The sequence below is a fragment of the Chionomys nivalis genome, chromosome 12, assembly GCF_950005125.1.
Source record: "Chionomys nivalis chromosome 12, mChiNiv1.1, whole genome shotgun sequence".
Lineage (NCBI taxonomy): Eukaryota > Metazoa > Chordata > Mammalia > Rodentia > Cricetidae > Chionomys > Chionomys nivalis.
The window spans coordinates 21483662-21502822 of record NC_080097.1 but is presented as its reverse complement, the minus strand read 5'-3'; the positions used below and the strand labels follow the sequence as shown (position 1 = coordinate 21502822).

General features: G+C 35.5%; 1 protein-coding gene across 2 annotated transcripts in view; it reads right to left on the bottom strand.

Annotated features, from left to right (window-relative positions):
• Positions 1-1669: 1669 nt before the first annotated feature.
• The window catches only part of Dach1 (dachshund family transcription factor 1), a 373178-nt gene continuing 355686 nt past the window's right edge, over positions 1670-19161 (bottom strand). For both annotated transcript variants that reach the window (XM_057786588.1, XM_057786587.1), the window contains one exon: positions 1670-4357. In XM_057786588.1, the coding sequence (XP_057642571.1) occupies positions 4320-4357 (38 nt within the window). In that variant the 3' untranslated portion in view covers positions 1670-4319. The remainder of the gene's footprint in view (positions 4358-19161) is intronic.

The following is a 19161-nucleotide window of genomic DNA, read 5'->3' as shown; positions in this document are numbered from 1 at the left end:
GGAAACATTAAGTAATAGTCTTTTCTGCCAAATTCTGTAAAAGTTCCACAACAAAGAATTCAAATCTTTTTATCTCTCCCATCTTGTAAGATTCTTATGCAAATCATTTTAGCTCCCTCAGCTAGTAAAACCTTTATGCAACTTTTTAAATCTTTCCTTCCAGTAAAACATTTGCTTTCTTACAACTTTACTGAATTCCAGGAACTTGATGACCTGGAGCTATGATCTGCTTTTCTTTTTCGTGAGTTCTCTTCTTTCCAATTCTTTAAAAACTAGCCAATCTGGACGAAAAGCTGTGAGATTAGACCCTAGGCAATTGGGAAAATAAAGAGTCAACACTTGTTAAAGATAACCTGTGAGCCCTTCTCATCTGGGGGAGTTTGATTTGCTGTTTCTGTGAGTAGCATACCTTCTTTATCAAGAATAAAATTTTCCCCACTATGGAGACAGTTTAATTGGATAGGTGATCTCTTTCTTTGCCACCTCGAAATTATTTGTAACAACAGAGACTTTATTCTTCTAGAGACCACATTGGATAACATGATAGAAAAAGTTTGTCATCAAATTAACATTATTGAAGAATCAGCCAAATTATGAGAAACAGTACTGGAATGTCTCAGCCAAATTATGAGAAACAGTACTGGATTAGTTCAGCTTCTCTCTACTAGTGCACATGATGAAAACGGACACTTTCTACATTTCTTCCAATAATGTTTTGATTTCTATTAACATCTCTACTTTATACACTTTAAAACCAAACCAAAGTGATTTATGTTTTGAAGATAAATCTATAACAATAACATATGTGGAGAACCTAAATTATCATCAAATTCTTCTTACAGCAACTTGTTTTTTTGTATTCTAAGGTAAGTCTTACTGGCATAAGACAGAAGACAAAAATCTATTAATAATGATCATATAAGCATTTTTGTTTTTATTAAGAAAAACAATGATTTGCTAGTATTCTGTTTCAGGAAATTCACTGAGATTATTCATTTTGACCAAGAAAAGAAATCAATTTTTCCATTTGCTTAGAATATTCACAGAAATAGCAACGCAATATTTTTTCAAGTGACTTACTGTAGATTGATTAATGTGTCTATATATTGCTAAAGGATATTATCATTTCAAGATGTGTTTTTCTGATGATATAGTTAAAAGCAAACCGTGTGGTTAGCACTACCAATCCACACTCTTACAGATATGGGAATTATATATTTTGGTCCATCAACATGTCTCCTTTACATTATTCAGCACAAAGCTTTGTGAAATAAGAATCCTGGGAATATAAGAAGATAAAGGAAAAAAGGTACAAATAACAGCTTCATAAACTGAGAAATGTACATAAATAAATCATGTATATGTGGGCAGTTTGCTTAGCTGGCAAGAAACAAAATATGGAAAATCTGCTTGTTAAACAATAACTACAGAGTGTGCTTTTATGATGGTTTTCACCACAGTAATTCATATTAGAGATAGAAGCAGTTGCATGTTAAATAAAATCATTGAGCATTGCTCCCTGAGCATTGCAAAGAGCTGACTTATGTTGTTTTTAGATGCCTCCCATTACAAAGTAAATATTCCTTCGATGCAACGCGTTTCGGAGACTCTAATAAAGACAAACGGTAAATAAAGTCACAAGGCGATTTCAGACATTTTTATTAGGAGATTGTTGAAAAGAAAAAGAAAATTAAATACAATAACAGTAAACGTGGTTCTCACATTGAAACCAGGCTCAAATAACTAGGCTACCATAGAAAAATTTCCAATTCTTGCATTATGATGTAAAAACAGATTTTTGTACAGATTTTGTACAACAAAATTCGTAATAACCTTTTATCATTTTTAGAAAACTTTAAATATATAGATAAAAATAGACAATTTTCATAGGTCCTACATGAAGATGAGTATGTTCTGTTCCAAGGGCTTGCATAGAGCGCAAATATGGTTATAATATAGAACAACTAGACGCTAATATTTGTAAGATTACAAAGGCATGGAGACCATAAAATGGACACAATTTTACTCGCTTACACCAAAACACAAGTTTCTAAACAAACCTGTTTAACTAAAAAGGGGAAAATTAAGTTACAAACTTACAATAACATTGTGTGAATTGTATTATTTACAACAGGTTAATAAGAGTCTCAACATACAGCGGACAGCATTTTTTTTTCAGTTCTAATATTTTCTTTCTGTTGAACCAAACACTAAAGCATTCTCAGAGGTCTTTCACGTATGCATTTCAAAATGATGAACCCCACTTAACAGGTGACTCCACACCAGGAGCGGAGCAGTGACCAACTCGGCTGCCTATGTACATTGTAGGCTTAAAAAAAAGTCTGCTAATGTATGACTCCAAATCTTGACGCAGGTCCATCCAATTTTAAGTGTTGTAACTTTTGAAAGACTGTGTGTAAGGAAAAACAAACAAAATATACCTGTAAGTAGGAAAAGACTCTCTCTTCCTCAAATAACAAAACATGATCATGGAAGAATTATGCTCAGCAAACCAAGTTTCTAGAAAGCAGTTACTAACAACATTTTAAATTAAAGTATCACTCCCTTTTAAAGCAAGCTAAAAGAAGAACTGTACATATAACCTTTTGCTGTATTAAAAATGGACTTAACCAGTTAATAGCAAGTTACAGCCAAGAATTAGTTATGTTTCAGAACTGCAAGGAAGACCTAAAAAGTACAGGAGCTTAGTGACACAGTATCCATAATGGGAAAATTTTTCTTATCCAAATAATGATTACCCAATCAGAACTATCTTTACACATTGAAACTAGCTTCCTTAGACTTATTACTTTGTTGCTTTATGGCAATAAAATGTTATTATATAAAATTTTAGGATGGCAGAGAAAATCATAAAATGGACAGCAACTGCAATGATTCATGTAAGTCTTTAAAAGTGTCACTCCTATTATGTAAAAACAAAGGGAACGTCAGAGTGTAATAGCACTGTTTGCAGCTTTACTTCCAGTTATATGCACAAATATGAAAACACATACTGTAACTTTCAAAAAGACAGTAAAAATAACACATAGCCACCCTTCCCTCTGAACAGGGCGGGAAGCACGGCACAGTTTAACTTCATCACTCAGGGCTACGTGGTATTGGACCAATACACCAAGGGCTTGTTAAATTTTGTTTTTCAGCAACATTAACATATTATGACATTAACATATAAAAATAACTCTGGTGTTTTGATTTACTGGTCAGTCACAACTCCTCCTCTGTAGTGCAGTTTGGGGCACTCACTAGGGATTAATATACAAATAAAAGTGACTGACACAGAGTTCTGATGTCACCAGATTCTTAAGATCTCACTCATTAATACTGTGACTCCAGACAAATATTTACATGCCTGCATGCGTTAAAACCAGAAAGACATCTTTCTGACCCACAGGGTGACAAAACATATTTTCTAAAATTTTCATTGCCTAAACGCTAGTATACTACTGCATACATAATACCTTCCTGTGAGTTTTATGTTTATATACTGTACATGTGACCAACAGTTTGAGTAAGAAGCAATGTTATTATTTGTAATCCTATATACCACTACCAGTTTGGAATGAAAACATGTTATATTTATTTATATATATATATTTATTTTTTTTATCTTTAAGAAAAAGAGACCATCAGGGAAACCTTTTGGCTTATGTTTCAGATATGCAAAATGTAATTCCATTGAGTTGTTAACACACATTTGTTGGTCTTTCAGAAAGTATATGAAAAAAGTCTTCAGGAGAAAATCCACAATTACGGAGTTTAAAATCGAACGTAACAGAATACTTTCACTTCTCTCATTCCCCACCAGCATCCTCGATGCCCCTTACAGGTTCATCCCGTATATTCTTGCTGGTTTCTGTGAGACACAGGTCTATAAGTCTGGGTGAACACTGCAACAGTCTGCTGATGCGCTCAGTTACAGAATGTTCAGAAGAGGAGAAATGGTTCATTCCATTAAGAAGAAAAAGAAAACAAATCAAAGCTAGGTGTTCTTAAGACCCATTGTTATCTCTGTCTACAGGTGTCCAGCAGCACAGCTGAGTTATTGACTGTAGGAAGGTTGAGATGTGTACATTTATAAACATTCTCAGTCTCCGGTATGAGTCACAGGTCGAAAAGCAATGGCGGAAACTTTTTCTGCTTTTGTGGAATACTTAAATGTTAAAGAGCACTAACACACAAAATAGAAGAAGTTCCTTTCTATAGACTTTTTTTTGTTGTTGTTTTCCTGAACTTTCCAGCGATGAATGTCTGACTCCAGAGTTCTCTATGAAAGGATGGATTTCTTCAACAGGAAAGATTCAGTACATGACGGTAGTTTTCAAATACAGTCTTCCATCTAAAACAAATGATAAAAATAATTAATGGCATGGCACTTTAGGGACCAATGTGGATATAAGAAATACAAAATTAGGTGTGAAATTCTGGCTTTTATCTTACTTTCATTTGCTTAGGATGTAACAGTTTTCACATATTCTCAAAATTAATTTCATAATGACATGTGTTCGTAGGATCAAGGAGGGTACAAACGTCTTAGTTCTCATAAATATATATTTGCTCCAATGATATCAGTTCCAGACCACTCAGAAAATAGATAAGGGTTTGTGTGTATGTGCATTACTGATATGCAAAGCTAGTGACTTTCTGTTGAATGACAATTACTTCCACCAAGATTGCAGAAACAAATTTTCTGGGAATGCACTCAGGTGTGTCTCCATCGCAAAAGCCAGATCCCTCTCACTCTCCAGCAGTGTTGATGTAGTCTAGGTGATGTGGCCATTGTGCACTTGTGCTCCTCCTTATTTGAGGACCACCACCACTATTTTAGGGTCACCAATAAAGCAGAGCCTTTCTTCACTGCACTGAGATAAACTGAACAAATAAACAGCATGGTTTTGTGGGAAATAAAAAGGAATGAAAACTTGGACATATTGTATAAACTATTTGAATGAAGTAGAAATAAGAAAGGGGTAATTAATTATCCAATACAAAACACACACAAAACGTCAGTCCATTTTTCAAATGTTTTACACTCTAACCTGTCCCCTCTGCATTTGATCTAACCTTCAGATGTATATAAAATACAATTTCCCAGCTAAATGCTTGGAAAAATCCAATGCTTGTAAAAATTATTTTCAAACTTTGAAAAATAAATATCAACATAGATATTTACAAGGAAATAGAAACAGCCCAGAATAGGATTCAGAAAACAGAAAAGCATTTACACATCTCCCTTACGTGTTGTTGTACAATCTACAGCAAATATCGATAGTGAATTCTACAAAACTTCTGTCAATGGTAAAGCAATTTTTACTTCTGAGAAACAATGATTTGACAAAATTTCACTTTCTTGTCACATTTTAGATTATCATAATTTGCGGGAATATAATATCACTTCCATGGAGGCATAAAACTTCATGATCCTGATGGCCCCACTCTGCAGTAAGCAAAGCTTCACTCTGTCTTGATATAATCAATCTTTTCTCCTTAGTAGGCTGAGAAGTTAGTATTCTCTCCCTTCCATTAACTCTCCAGCTCCTTCTTGCTAAAATTCTTTACTTTTAAACATGTCCAGCTTTTGTTCGCCAGTCCATGTACCCTAAAAATTGATTGTGAACCTCCAAACTGGTAAGTCCAATGAAAGAAACAGCCATTTCACTGTTCTGGCTAATATTAGAAGCAGAATGATTTATTAAAATGCTTGCCTTAAATGTTTTGAGATGACAAATGTTAACCTTCCTAGAATACTTAAAACATGTTTATAATATGTATTTTGTGTGGGGGGGGTTATGGGTGTGTGTTTGTGTGTACAGCCTACCATGCATATGTATATGTGGTGGTGGGATGTCAGTGGACAAAATGCCAGCATCAGGTTTCTCCCTCCATCATCTGTATTTAGCAAAATGAGTTCAGATAATCAGGCAAGTGCCCTTATATGAGGAGTCATCTCACCAAGCCAAATGTTAAACTTTTGAAGAAACAATATGTGTTAAAGGTAATTAGTATATTGCCTATTTTCACCATATTTCATTCCCACACCCATGACTAGATAGCCTTCTACAAGTACCACACCAAAATTCTTTATATTATCTCTATGTGTTTCTGTGTGCTATAGTCTCAGAAAAAAAAATCTTCTTGATGCTGAGTAAATTTTACCAAAGTATTATGAGACATGAAATCCAAATCAATAAAAGCTTCCATCTCAAGGAAATCATAACAGTTCTTATTAACAGTAGAACCAACATTTCCCAAGTACATATTGTGCTAAAGATACATTAAAGTTTATTAAGTGAGCTGACCAGAGAACACAGGAGTCATGGGCGTTGTACCAACAGTCAGGGAATTGCATAGCACCAACCTAGGCCGTCTGCATGTGTATGACAATTGTGTAGCTTAGTTTTTCAATAAGGCTTCTAAACAGTGAGAGCAGGACTTCTCCCTGGTGCTTAACTGGCTTGTGGTTAAACTGTTCATCACACTAGTTTACCCAGCTCTGACTCACCTTAATGTCAGGAGCTCGGTCACACCTCAACTTATTGTGCCATGCTTTGGGCAAGCCCATGGGAGGCCCCTTCCTTACTGAATGGAGATGGAGGAGAAGGTGAGGGGATTGGAGGGGAAGAGAGAAGGGAATCTGGGTGGTATGTAAAATAAATGAAAAAAGTTATTTAAATTTTAAAAAAGAAAAAATAACAAAGGTTATTAAGTCTGGAGATGGAAGGCAGAGTAGGATAGCAGAGAGGGTTACTTAGCAAAACTGACATTAATGGCCATATGGAAACATAATCTCTCTCTCTCTTTCACACGCACACACATGAACAGAGAGAGAGAGAGAGAGAGAGAGAGAGAGAGAGAGAGAGAGAGAGAGGAGATTTTAATTTTCCTACAAGAGAGATAATGTTCTTCTTAGAAGTCAGGAGTAGACAAATTAAAATTCCGTTGTCATATCTGGGAACTTCCTCATGTTCTGTTGGTCAAGGTTGTCCTGAGATCCCCTGAACGATGTTGGCTATCGTTATTCTTCTTGGTTGCCCACCATATTCTCAGGGTAAGACCCTATTGCTTCACACACCCCATGCTTCACAGACTGCATAGCAAAATTAAGTTGACCCTGATCAGAAACTTCCTTCATAATAGTGGCAGGTCAATGCAGGAAGCTAGGGGGAATAAAAGTTGTCATGACCTGCGTGGGAAAGTATTCTATGAATGTAACAACAGAGGAAAAAATATATGGGGCTTAAAAACTGCTTTCTGATTTTATTTAGAAACTGTTCCACAGGAGGAAGTATATCTTTGATAATGTAAAACCGACCAAGAACTCATGGCTTGTCAGCTCTGAGAATAAACTTAACTGATGCTATTTTGGCAAATGCACATAGCATCAAACTGTCTTCTAAACTCATGCTTCTAGACCCAGAGATTAGTGATGCTCTCGGATTTTATCAAAATTACTTGCCAAAATAGTCAGTGTTTAATACCAAAACACACAACTGGGGAAAGTGCTGATAATATGTGTCTGTGACATTTACAACACCTTGTAACTCTCCAAGAACCATCTGGACGATCAAACAGAACAGTTTTAAAAGCTAAGTGTGAGTGGAGGACCAAATCGTCTTCTTAACATAAAAGCAACACTCAGCTAACGAACTCAGAGCAGCTGTGATTGGTTGTTCACGATCTGCATAAGCACAGAGTCAGGAGGGCATCAAAAGTCTCCCATCCCACTAGGAGATACTGAGAGTTAAAGGCTTCGGGGGAAGGAGATAAAGTTTTTATTATTTTTTTTTATAACACCTGGTAGGCAGCCTCTGCTCTAGTGTATGACCCCACACCCATGATAATATTAACACAGATAGGACTTGGTATGTTATTTAAAAACCGTGGAAGATAGGGATTTGGGAGTCATTTGGGGATCTGGGGTTGGACTTAGGATGAGTTAGGGCAGGAGTGAGGATGAGTATGAGAAAAATACATTTTATGGACAAAATGAAATTCTAAAGAATTGATAAAAGTATTAAGTCTCTACTGCTGTGTATCTCAAAAACAAAGGATTCTTACTCTTTTGCCTAAATAAGGATCGAATGCTTGAGGAAACTAGAGCCTCAGACATTCTCACAGGAAAACAAATGGCAGTGCCGTGAACTGGAACACAAAGTCTGTGTCCCCTCCAGTATGCATTGTTTCCTTAACTAAATATTGGGATAAATTCAGAGCATCCGACGTGCACTCACTGTTCTTGTGTCATCCTTGCTGCTCTGCTCCAAGGGCAGGGCCTTCCCCTTAGTCTGCACATCTGGTAATCAAAACTGGAGTTCTCAGATTCTGGTTGGAATTTTTAAAAAGCCCTGGTTTTCCTTTGACACAATGAATATTTGCTTTGGTATGGGAGGTTGATATGACAGGAAAAATCATCAGGCTAAACTTTGTGCATGGGAGTATTTAATTAAAAAGTCTGTTCTAATTAAAAGCTTTTGGGAGTAGGGATGGAGTGAAACTATTTAAATTACAAATTCCTAATAGTTTCAAAGTTCATTGTGATTTGATACTTCCAGCCATAATTTGGTACACGATAGTGTCTTGATCACTGAATAGTTCATCACAGGTGTGAATTTTTGTATGCTGCTTATTATGATGCAGATTTAGATCTACAGATAACAAGATGAAGAAATGTTTTAAATATCACCACAGAACAGGAGCTTAATTAAGGTCTTCTTTCATTTTTTTGTTCTGAAATTGAACTCAGAGCCTTGAAAAACTAGTCAAGCTTTCTAACCATCTTACATTAAATACACATTCAGTATGATCTGAGAATTTAATATTAATGTTGAAAATCACACAATTAGACTCAAGTTTATGGGCTTTATAGAATATTTGCTTTAATGAAAAAGACAAGAGAAATGGGGAATATGTCATACAAATTCTACCTTTGTCTTGTGCTCACAAAGTAAGTTTAAATTTTCGGCTTCAAGTTTTGTCCTGTACTTTTATTTGAAGTTATTGATAATGTCTAATGAAAACTACCTCTTATTCCACATGTAAAAAGTATATCTTGAATAAAAATAAGTTTTAAAAAGTCAGTGAGGTAGGATTAGCCACATTATTTAACATAATTTTATAACAAGATAACATGCAAATGACAACAATTTCAAATTGCCTTATCGGGTTTTACCAAGAGTATCATTCCCAACTGGGTGGATATCAGTACAAGGAAAAAACGCTGTTGCAAAATATCACACAACGTAGGGATGAATGTGTATCTTAGTTTTGAATAGAAATCCCTGACAAGCATCTACAAGGAACTCTTACCTATGTTTTGCATAAAGGTTTTTAAAACTGTACATCCTACAAGGAAGGAAATTTATTAAAAACAGAACCTATGTATTCAAAACCCACATCCTGACACCTGCAGTCTAATGAAGGTTGCAGTTTCCACAAAACTGTTGTATGCAAACACTCTTTACTACTGTAGAAGGGAGAAGAATATTAACATGGGAGAAAGTAAACATGTAAAATCCTATATCTAGAAGGTTTAATATTTGCCTAAAGAATATGAGGTTAATATATAATGTGTTAGCATGAGCCTTGTCTCAACATAATGTCTTAATCATGTGAAGCAAAGGAAATCAAAACAAGCGATGAAAACAAATGTTAATGATTCATGTGATATTTGATAAGACAACGAAAGGAAGTCAAAATAAAAGCAAACAAACAGGAACAGATGGGAAGGATCTTTGTCAAGTCATAACCCTTCTTCTAAAACCCCCAAAGGAAGAGGCTAATTAAAGAAAATATTGTTTCTTGTTTTTTCATAATTTTATATTTAGAGTAAGAACATTCTGCTACTGCTAAAGCAAAGAAGCAGAGACACAAAGTCTACATTGAACATGAGAAATATTTTAAGAGAGACCGATGTTCAGCACAAAGTAGTTTATAGGAGGATCATGAGTAAACATAATTTCTTCTCATGAAATGCAGATAACAACAGTGAAAGCGATTTCCAGATGTTTGAATACTAATATATCTGAGGTTATGCTCCAATATAATTAAAAAGTAAAATCTGAAAAATGTTGCTGCCATTTTTTAAGTTTTAAATTAAGGTTATAGCCAAAGAATCAGAAACTCATAGAATTGGATCACTTTTGAGGAGAACTAAACCTAAATCTTGTTTATATGCTTTTCACATGAGCAGGTGGTGCTATTCTAGTGACAGGGAATAGAAAGACGCTCACAGGTAACACATTATGTCTGTGTAATTTCAATAAACTGGTACAAGAAGTAGATAAAGCATTATCTAAGAGAATAATATGGTACACCTAGTTGAAATAAAAATAAATTGCATGTTTTATTACTAAGCCAGTTTGAAATAATGCATGAGGAAAACTACTTTATTATTTATTTTCAGGGAGTTTGGAGCATTAAAGCTAAGGTCTTGCACAATTTATCTGTTTGCCTATCCAACAGGAAACAGTCAGTTCTACTTTCCACACTAAAAAGCTCCTCCAGTGCACTCTACCATTGTGCTAACCCCTAGAAGGTCAAATGTAGCTCTTGATGGTGGTCAAGAGTGAAGATAAAAATTACCATCAAGAAAAGTATTCAAATAGTTTTTAGTTCTTTTCCAATAAGAAAAGACATAGGAGAGGACAAAGACTAAGTTAGAGAAGGCTATTAAAAGCTGAAGTTCATAGGCTGATAAGAAAATGACTCTTAAACAAAGAGAGTGAAGGAGAAATTGTTATTGCTAAAAAGGGACTCAACATAAGCATAAATAGCAAGGAGAAATTAAAATTTTGACAGTTTGATCCTCTAAAGTGGGTGGAATCAGACTTAGGAAACCTCATGGGGCAGGCTGATCTGATGTTAACCTCCTTTCTAATTGAGAAACTAAACAGGTACATTGGCAACAAATACTGAACTGGAAGATGTGTGGAGAAGAAATTTTAATGTCTGCACATGGAGATGTTAGACATAGAAAACTTGAAATTATTTACCCAACTCTACCCAGGGCAACATACCTTTCCATTACACTCAGTGTAAGTCCCAGTTCCACCTAAAGTCAGCTCATCTTTGAGAGGAAGCTCTGTGCCTGAACTGCATTCTCAGGCCTCTCTGTGGGCTAATAGGAATTTACTTCCGAAGGAAAGATAATCCTTCCTTACTAAAATTAGTTTATGAAATAGAGAAGAATCTCTCTGTGTAGTTCTGTGTAATCATAGATGTTCTTAGAGCAATATTGCCATAACAAAGCACAAATAATAATGATAATAACAATAACAAAATTCTCAATCTATTTGTATGTTCAGATGAGTCAATTCTACATTTGATGTTTACTATTTTAAGAAGACTCTGAAAAAGTATTATAGCATGAATGATTAGCCTGTACTCACAGAGACCAGATTTCCAATTCATATAAAACTCCATTAGAAACTAAGTATTATTATAACTTCAATCACAGGATTCAAACTGCTTTTGCTCTTAAACATCTTCACTACATTAATTAATGCAATACTTAAAATTACTGAATTTCTGGTTGGAATCTAATTAGAGTAAATCAAATGCATTAAGCTCACATATATTTCTATTACCTCAGTCATTGCTCATCACGTGAAAAGAGTTCAATAAAAATGTATGAAATCCAAACTGACAGCACAAAATAAAGGAAGACCAGCACTGTATATATGTAAAGGTCACACCCCAAAAGAATACAATTTAACATGTTCTTTTGTGTACATGGTGGCTAAGAGATAAAGATTTGAATCTAATGATGAAGAAGCATCAAATTCAAAATAAGAAACATTCTAGTAAAAATGGACCATATTCTCCACAGCTATCCATGCCATATGTTAATTATTAAGGCTGAGGAACTGTTCAAGATTAAAAAGACTGAAAAGAGTCTCTGCCTCTGTTTCCATCAGTTGCTGGATGAAGGTTCTATGGTGATATTTAAGATATTCATCAATCTGACTACAGGACGAGTCATGATCGGGTTCCCTCTCCTCTATTGCTTAGGGTCTTAGCTGGGGTTATTTTTGTGGATTCCTGATAATTTCTGTAGAGCCAGGTTTCTTGCTAACCCTATAATGACTATTCAATCAAGATATCTCTTTCCTTGCTCTCATCTCTGTCCTTCCTCCTTCTCGACTATTCCATTTTCTCAAGTTCTCCTTACCTCTCCCCTTACACCCTCCTTTCTCCCCCCACCCCATGCTTCCAATTTTGACAGGTGATCTTGACTGTTTGGATTTTCCAGGCAGATCTATATATGTTATTTTTAGGGTTCACCTTATTACTTAGGGTCTCTAGGATCATGAACTATAGGCTCAATGTCCTCTGTTTATGGCTAGTATCCACTTACGAGTGAGTATATACCGTATTCATCTTTTGGGTTCTGGGTTACCTCACTCAAGATAGTGTTTTCTAATTCCACCAGTTTTCATGCAAAATTCAAGATGTTATTGTTTTTTACATCTGAATAGTACTCTAATGTGTAAATATGCCACATTTTCTTTATACATTCTTCTGCATGGAACCACTGGCCTGAGCTCCCAAAGTCCAGTTGAAGAGTGGGAGGAATGAGAATATAAGCAAAGAGGTCAAGACCACGATGGGTTCACCCACTGAAACAGTCTACCTGAGATAATAAAAGCTGATTAATTCCAGCCAGACAGGTAAGGAACAAGCAAAGGACCAAACTAGTCCCTCTGATTGTGGTTGACAGTTTCATGGCTGGGGCAGACTGAGGGGCCACTGGCAATGGCACCAAGATTTATACCTACTGCATGTACTGGCTTTTTGGGAACCTATTCTCTTTGGATAGATACCTTGCTCAGCCTAGATATAGTAGGGAAGGCCTTGGAGCCTCCCCAAAGCAATGTGCCTTACCTTCTCTGAGGAGTGGATGGGGGTGGGGCGGGAGGGTAGGTGGAGAGAATGAGAGGAGGGGAGAGAAAGAGAACTTGGATTGGTAAGTATAATGAAAAAGATAGTTTGTTTTCTTTTTCTTTTTTTGAAATAAAAGACTGAAGAGAAATAGCAACCTACTATAAGATGTGACTCTAATTGGGATTCCTCAATGTAGGAATAAAATGCAATAAAGGACATTATTGAGTCAAATGACAAAGATAGAATTTGGATGTCAAACAAAGGTATTGTGTCAATGTAATGTATACAACCTGAAAAGCAGACTGTATCTGAATATTAACATCCAATTGGAAAATAGCACTCCCTGAAATCATGATAGACAAGTTTTGCAAGCAAAGAACTATAAGATATATCTTACTCTCAAATCGTTCAACACTATCAGATTAAAAAAATGATAAAACACAGATATTTAAAATATTAGTAATGTATGAAACTTTATACATGGCAATTTTCACAAGGTGTTAACATCCATTTGTAAGTTTGTATTTATAAGAGAATTTTTAATTTGTTTAAAAATTTATTTTTAACTGATACAGAAAACATTGTTAGGATCATAGGTAAAGTTCTGCACACATATTGCCTACTGTTTTTCTTTCAAAATGACTTAAACATACTCAGTATATGCATCCTCCAAAATTCTATCCATTATAGTGATAGTCAAATTTCCAGACTAGATTGATTCAATTAGAGAAAACTACATATCAGTAACACCAGCTCGTAATTAATAACCAGATGAAAACATATTTTTTCTACTACCACATACAATGTTTCACTTATATGGACAGTATCTCCATGTTAAATATTTTGTCTACTTAGTAATAACACTTCTCAAAATTCCTATTAAGCATTAGATAGAAAATAAATGGTTTGTGATGTTCTTAAAGTGTTCTTTAAAGAGAACTGTTTCATGTGTTAAGATGTGGACATATGCTAGATTCTGGTCTGTCCCATCATGTTGTAATGATCAAATTGTAATTGCAAAGTTTATGAAGTTTGCTTTCCTCTATTACTGGTTCTGTAGTTAGGACTGCATATGCCAATGTGTATTTGTTGTATAAAAATATCCCCTCTGATTAACTATGTTTGAAATAAATATTTGAATTCTTTTAAACCTTAAACAAAATAAAAGAACAACAAAAAAATCAGAGAACAACCTACTTGAAGTTTGTATCTTCTATAAATAAGGAAAAGTGTATTATTAATAGGTCAGCTTTGATAAAGTATTTGTGTGTGAGAGAACATTCTAATTAAGCACTCATTAGTCAGAAACTAGAACCCATCAGGATGGTTAATGTACCAGCAAGCCAGATTAGGGTATTTTGCACATAGGTTACCTTGTCTTGATTGGAGGTGAGACCTCCCACCTCTAGCAAAGGGAAACACAATGAAATCTCTTATTACTGTCTGTTCTTTCATTCCTCTCTCGGAAAAAAAGATTAAGAAATGGGATGGGAGATAAGAATCGTGTGGGACCCATCTGAAGTAGCATGATAGATGGACAATGCATGCTTAATTAAAACAAAGCATAGAAGAAAAGTGTTTCCTTGCTTGCTAAAATAAGATAGCACAGAGAAAGGAAATCGGGACTTTTCAAATCCAGTCTTTTCATCTTTTCAGAGCTACGAAAGACAGGCAAATTCCTGTGAATAAATTGTGTTTTCAGAATACATTCATGTGTTATTTCTGGGTGGGGGGGCATCACCAAAGGTGGTAATTAGAAGGGCAGCTCCTGTCAGAGCCTTGTTATTTTCTCCGGTTTGGAAGAAAGAAAAAAATCATCGTTTCAAAATGTTTAGCATTTTCTATTTTCTATACATGTCTAATTTGGTAATTTTTATAAAAGGTTATATTTGTTTAAGAGGGTAATTGTGAGTGAACACGTTCCCAAACCTCTGAATGCTTCTTAACATATTTACACAGAGCTAAACTGAAATGTTCATCTAGTGCTGCGTTTGGAGGGAAAAGCAACCTCTACTGAAAGATTTCTCTAATATATACAATTTTGAGAAAAATGGCATTTCTGAGGGGAACACCATTTCTTCATGTGTTACCCAATGTAACCCTCAAGTGTTGTTTGACCAGTATGTGGGTGAAAACAATCACATACTATAAATGCATTATTACATAAGGTGGTCCCCTCTGTTATCAACTTGAGAATTTATCAGGTCAGAGATGTGAAGTTCTAACAAATAGTTTACTAGCGAAGAGACTAAAAACCCTGTGATGTAAATACCATAAATAAGGAAGTACACAAGAATCAATAGAGTGTTTGAATTGAATGCAAACTGTAGGGTGGAGAGCTTGTGAGATAAAGTTTACCAGCTGAGGATGGTAAAGTTTACCAGCTGAGAACACTAGTAACTGACAGGCTCATCTGGTTCACACACACAGTTAGATATGTTTCTGAATCTATCCAATGTTGCCAATTCTATTCCCATCCAATAACTTCAATATTTTTTTTTCTGTACAGCCTTGTTATTGTCATCCTCTCCAGTAGACAACATTGCCCCTGCCACCTCCTTATGGTGATCACATTTCCTAAAGAGTAGCTTGTGCTAAATGACTTGTTTGAAATGACAAAAATTTAGAATAAAAAACCGGAGGTCATATCCTACAGCCATACTAACGAATATCTTGAACATCACCATAGAACCTTCATCTGGCGATGGATGGAGATAGAGACAGAGACCCACATTGGAGCACCGGACTGAGCTCCCAAGGTCCAAATGAGGAACAGAAGGAGGGAGAACATGAGCAAGGAAGTCAAGACCGTGAGGGGTGCACCCACCCACTGAGATGGTGGGGCTGATCTATTAGAAGATCACTAAGGCCAGCTGGATTGGGACTGAAAATGCATGGGATAAAACCGGACTCTCTGAATATGGCGGACAATAAGTGTTGATGAGAAGCCAAGGACAATGGCACTGGGTTTTGATCCTACTGCATGTACTGGCTTTGTGGGAGCCTAGCCGGTTTGGATGCTCACCTTCCTAGACCTGAATGGAGGGGGAAGGACCTTGGTCTGCCCACAGGGCAGGGAACCCTGACTGCTCTTTGGACTGGAGAGTGAGGGGGAGAGGGGTGGGGCATGGGGAGGGGAGAGGGGGAGGGAAAAGGGAGACGGGAAGGAGGTGGAAATTTTTAATAAAAAAATTTAATAAAAAATAGGGATGGAGCAACGAATGGAAATGGATGACAAAATGGTAGATTTAAATCTAAACACAAAAGCAAATTTAAAGTATTCAAAATAAGAAGAATAGAATTCAGCTGAATAAAAATGGTTTTGGATGAAAATAAAAAAAAAAATTGGAGGTCAGTTTCTAGACGTGCTCTATGGAGACAGTGACTTCCATGTTTCTGATGTCCACTGTGTCGCTGGTTTTTTCCCAGCGATAAAGTCAGGCTGTCATCTAGCAAACTTCCCTGTAGATTAATCTCATGGGTAAATGGAATGATAACACACCTAGCTAATGGTTAGCAAAGAACACAGGCTCACGCTTTGAAAAGTCTGTGGCTGTGAGACATACCTGAGTTTGGCCATGGATCCTTGGCAGAGACTAAAGAGTATATAGCATACTCTCATACTTTCCTGTAGCCTCAGAAAGACTGCAATTAAAAATCTAGATGAATTATCCCCAATTGTTGCATTTTCCTTCTCTTATGGGAACTAAAATTGATAGCTAGTGTTACAAGAAACAAAACCATTCCTATGAGTTACAATGCTATCAGTACTCCTCGGCTCATTTTGTTCTAGAACAGATGACAGCATTGAGAGTTTTACTCAAGGACAATAAGTCACCAACCCAAACTTCATGTCATAATTCCCATTAGAAAATTTCAGGATCAAATTTCATGCCTCACAAAAGAATATTTCCTTGATTATGACAAGCAAAACTAAATAAAACGTCTGAGGGTTGATAATATAAAATTACCTAAAACAAAAATGTTTATCTTTATACTTTCTAAAAATTCGTTTTTACCGTACAAGCATACATGTGCACACCCATATACTCATACAAACATACATACACACATTTTATTTATTGAGTAGAATTAATTTTACTCACATTACCTTAGGGTTATTTGATCTGTTAAGAATGAAAATGGGCTTTATGTAAAGACTGATAATATTATCTTGTGATGATGCTCTTCGGTTTCTTGGAAATAAAACATTTTAAAGTATTATTGTCACACTGATGCTGTCTCAGGACAGTACCGAGTGTATCAGAACACATTGCACTGTGACAGATTACTGGCCTGTCCCAGGCTGTTGTATAACATTCTACCACAAGCTTTATTCTATATTTTCTGAGTTCAATTGCAAATGACGCCTAAGAAAAACAAAACTGAGTCCCCATATCAAGAGAACATTTTTGTTTTTAAGTGGTTTATAGCCATTGGCGATTTTATAAATTCATTATGCTTCTTAAAAACCTAACCTTAGCCTGGTCTACAAGAGCTAGTTCCAGGACAGGAACCAAAAGCTATGGAGAAACCCTGTCTCGAAAATCAAAAAAAAAAAAAAAAAAAAAAAAAAAAAAAAACCAAAAACAAACAAACAAAAAAAACCTAACCTTATCTCAGGAGACCATGCTGACATCAATTAAATTTATGTATGTTCTAAGGGTTAGTGAACAATGAATAATCAACAAAGAAGGCAGCAAAGATGTCTATTAAAGCCATTTAAAGGACACTAGATTGAAAAAGAAACACGCTATTAAATGTACACAGAAGGATAAGCTCGGTCTGAATATTTAACTGATGTTGAGCTTGGTGATATCTGGTGTCTGATCGTTTTGCCATTGTTTATATACTGTGTGTTTTCTAGTGGAACATACTCCATGTTTTGCAAATTAATCTCGGAAATTCAATAAACCGGCCATAAATAATAACAAATGTAAGACACTAAATGCTTTCTAGAGTAGAGACCACTGAAAAGAAGTACAAATGTGCTCTCGCAGACGTGTGCACTGCTAATGGACAATTTTACATCTTAGAAATTGTCTGTGACTCTAGGAACGAAGAAATTCAGGAAATACCACAGCACTTTAGACTTTTAAATTAAGTAAGCTCCAGTTTGTTTTCAGCACATATTAAATTGCACTAGGTTGCCCAAATTCTTCATAGTATTAAGAAATAAACACAGAAGTTTACAAGGAAACATTTAAAGCATCTGATAATAGATGCACATAAATGTAGTAAGAAGATAAGTACTGATACATGTTGATTTCATGCCCACTCTGAAATTCTGCCCCGGGTCACATTGCGGCCTGTTATTTCCATTAAAATAAATAACTTGGGTTTGTTGCTACTGTTGGTATTGCTTCATTTTCCTATCACAAGTAATTGTGGTGTGCATAAAATTAACCTATGTCACCAAGTTAATCATTACATTGTGAATGGAGGAGCGTGAGAGCATAGGAGTCGTGAGAACTTCAGGAACTCATTCACCTTTTTTCAAAACAACTCTAACTGAAAATTTCACTTTCTTGCCATAGAAACTCTCTCTAAATCTTTTTGGGACCATTTACACTTGTACACAGATTTTCATTAAGGTATTCAATAAAAATGACCATTTTACCTTAAAATCTTTAATACCAAACCTCTACTATAATGAGACAGACTTTACTCCATTTCAGCAACATATTTGTAGTTATAAATATATTAAAATGAAACTCTTGTTTAAATCTTCTAATTTCCTATCTTCTTATCAAGCATGCTGTGGCGTTGTGAAGCCTTCCCCATTACTCAGGCACGTTTTACAGGTCTAGTTTTGTTTCATTCTTGATGAGTTCAGGGCGCAGTTGAAAACTTACAAAGCGTTATAGCTCGAGGCTGACATTTGTTGAGTCTATTACTCATTGCTCTGTGTATTAAGAAGTCTAAACACAATATAGGACTGTTTCTTTTTGGTAACATGTATGATTTGTTTTGGTATTCAGAACACTATTGTGAGAGAATGATTCCTTTAGTTGCCATGTTTAAAGAATAAGTATAATTTTTATTTTCCTTTCATCAAAATAAGAATGCATTACCCTGTTCGATATCACAAAGAATATCTATGTGTCAGATGGAAAAGCTTACAATGAGAATAAATTATTGCTGCTTTTGTTTATGACTCTATTCAATGCACTTTGATTACTTGAAAGGCCTGATATCCAAGATATTGCCATACAAAGGATATCATGAAAAATACATGTCTTTTAATGCAAGAGTTGAATT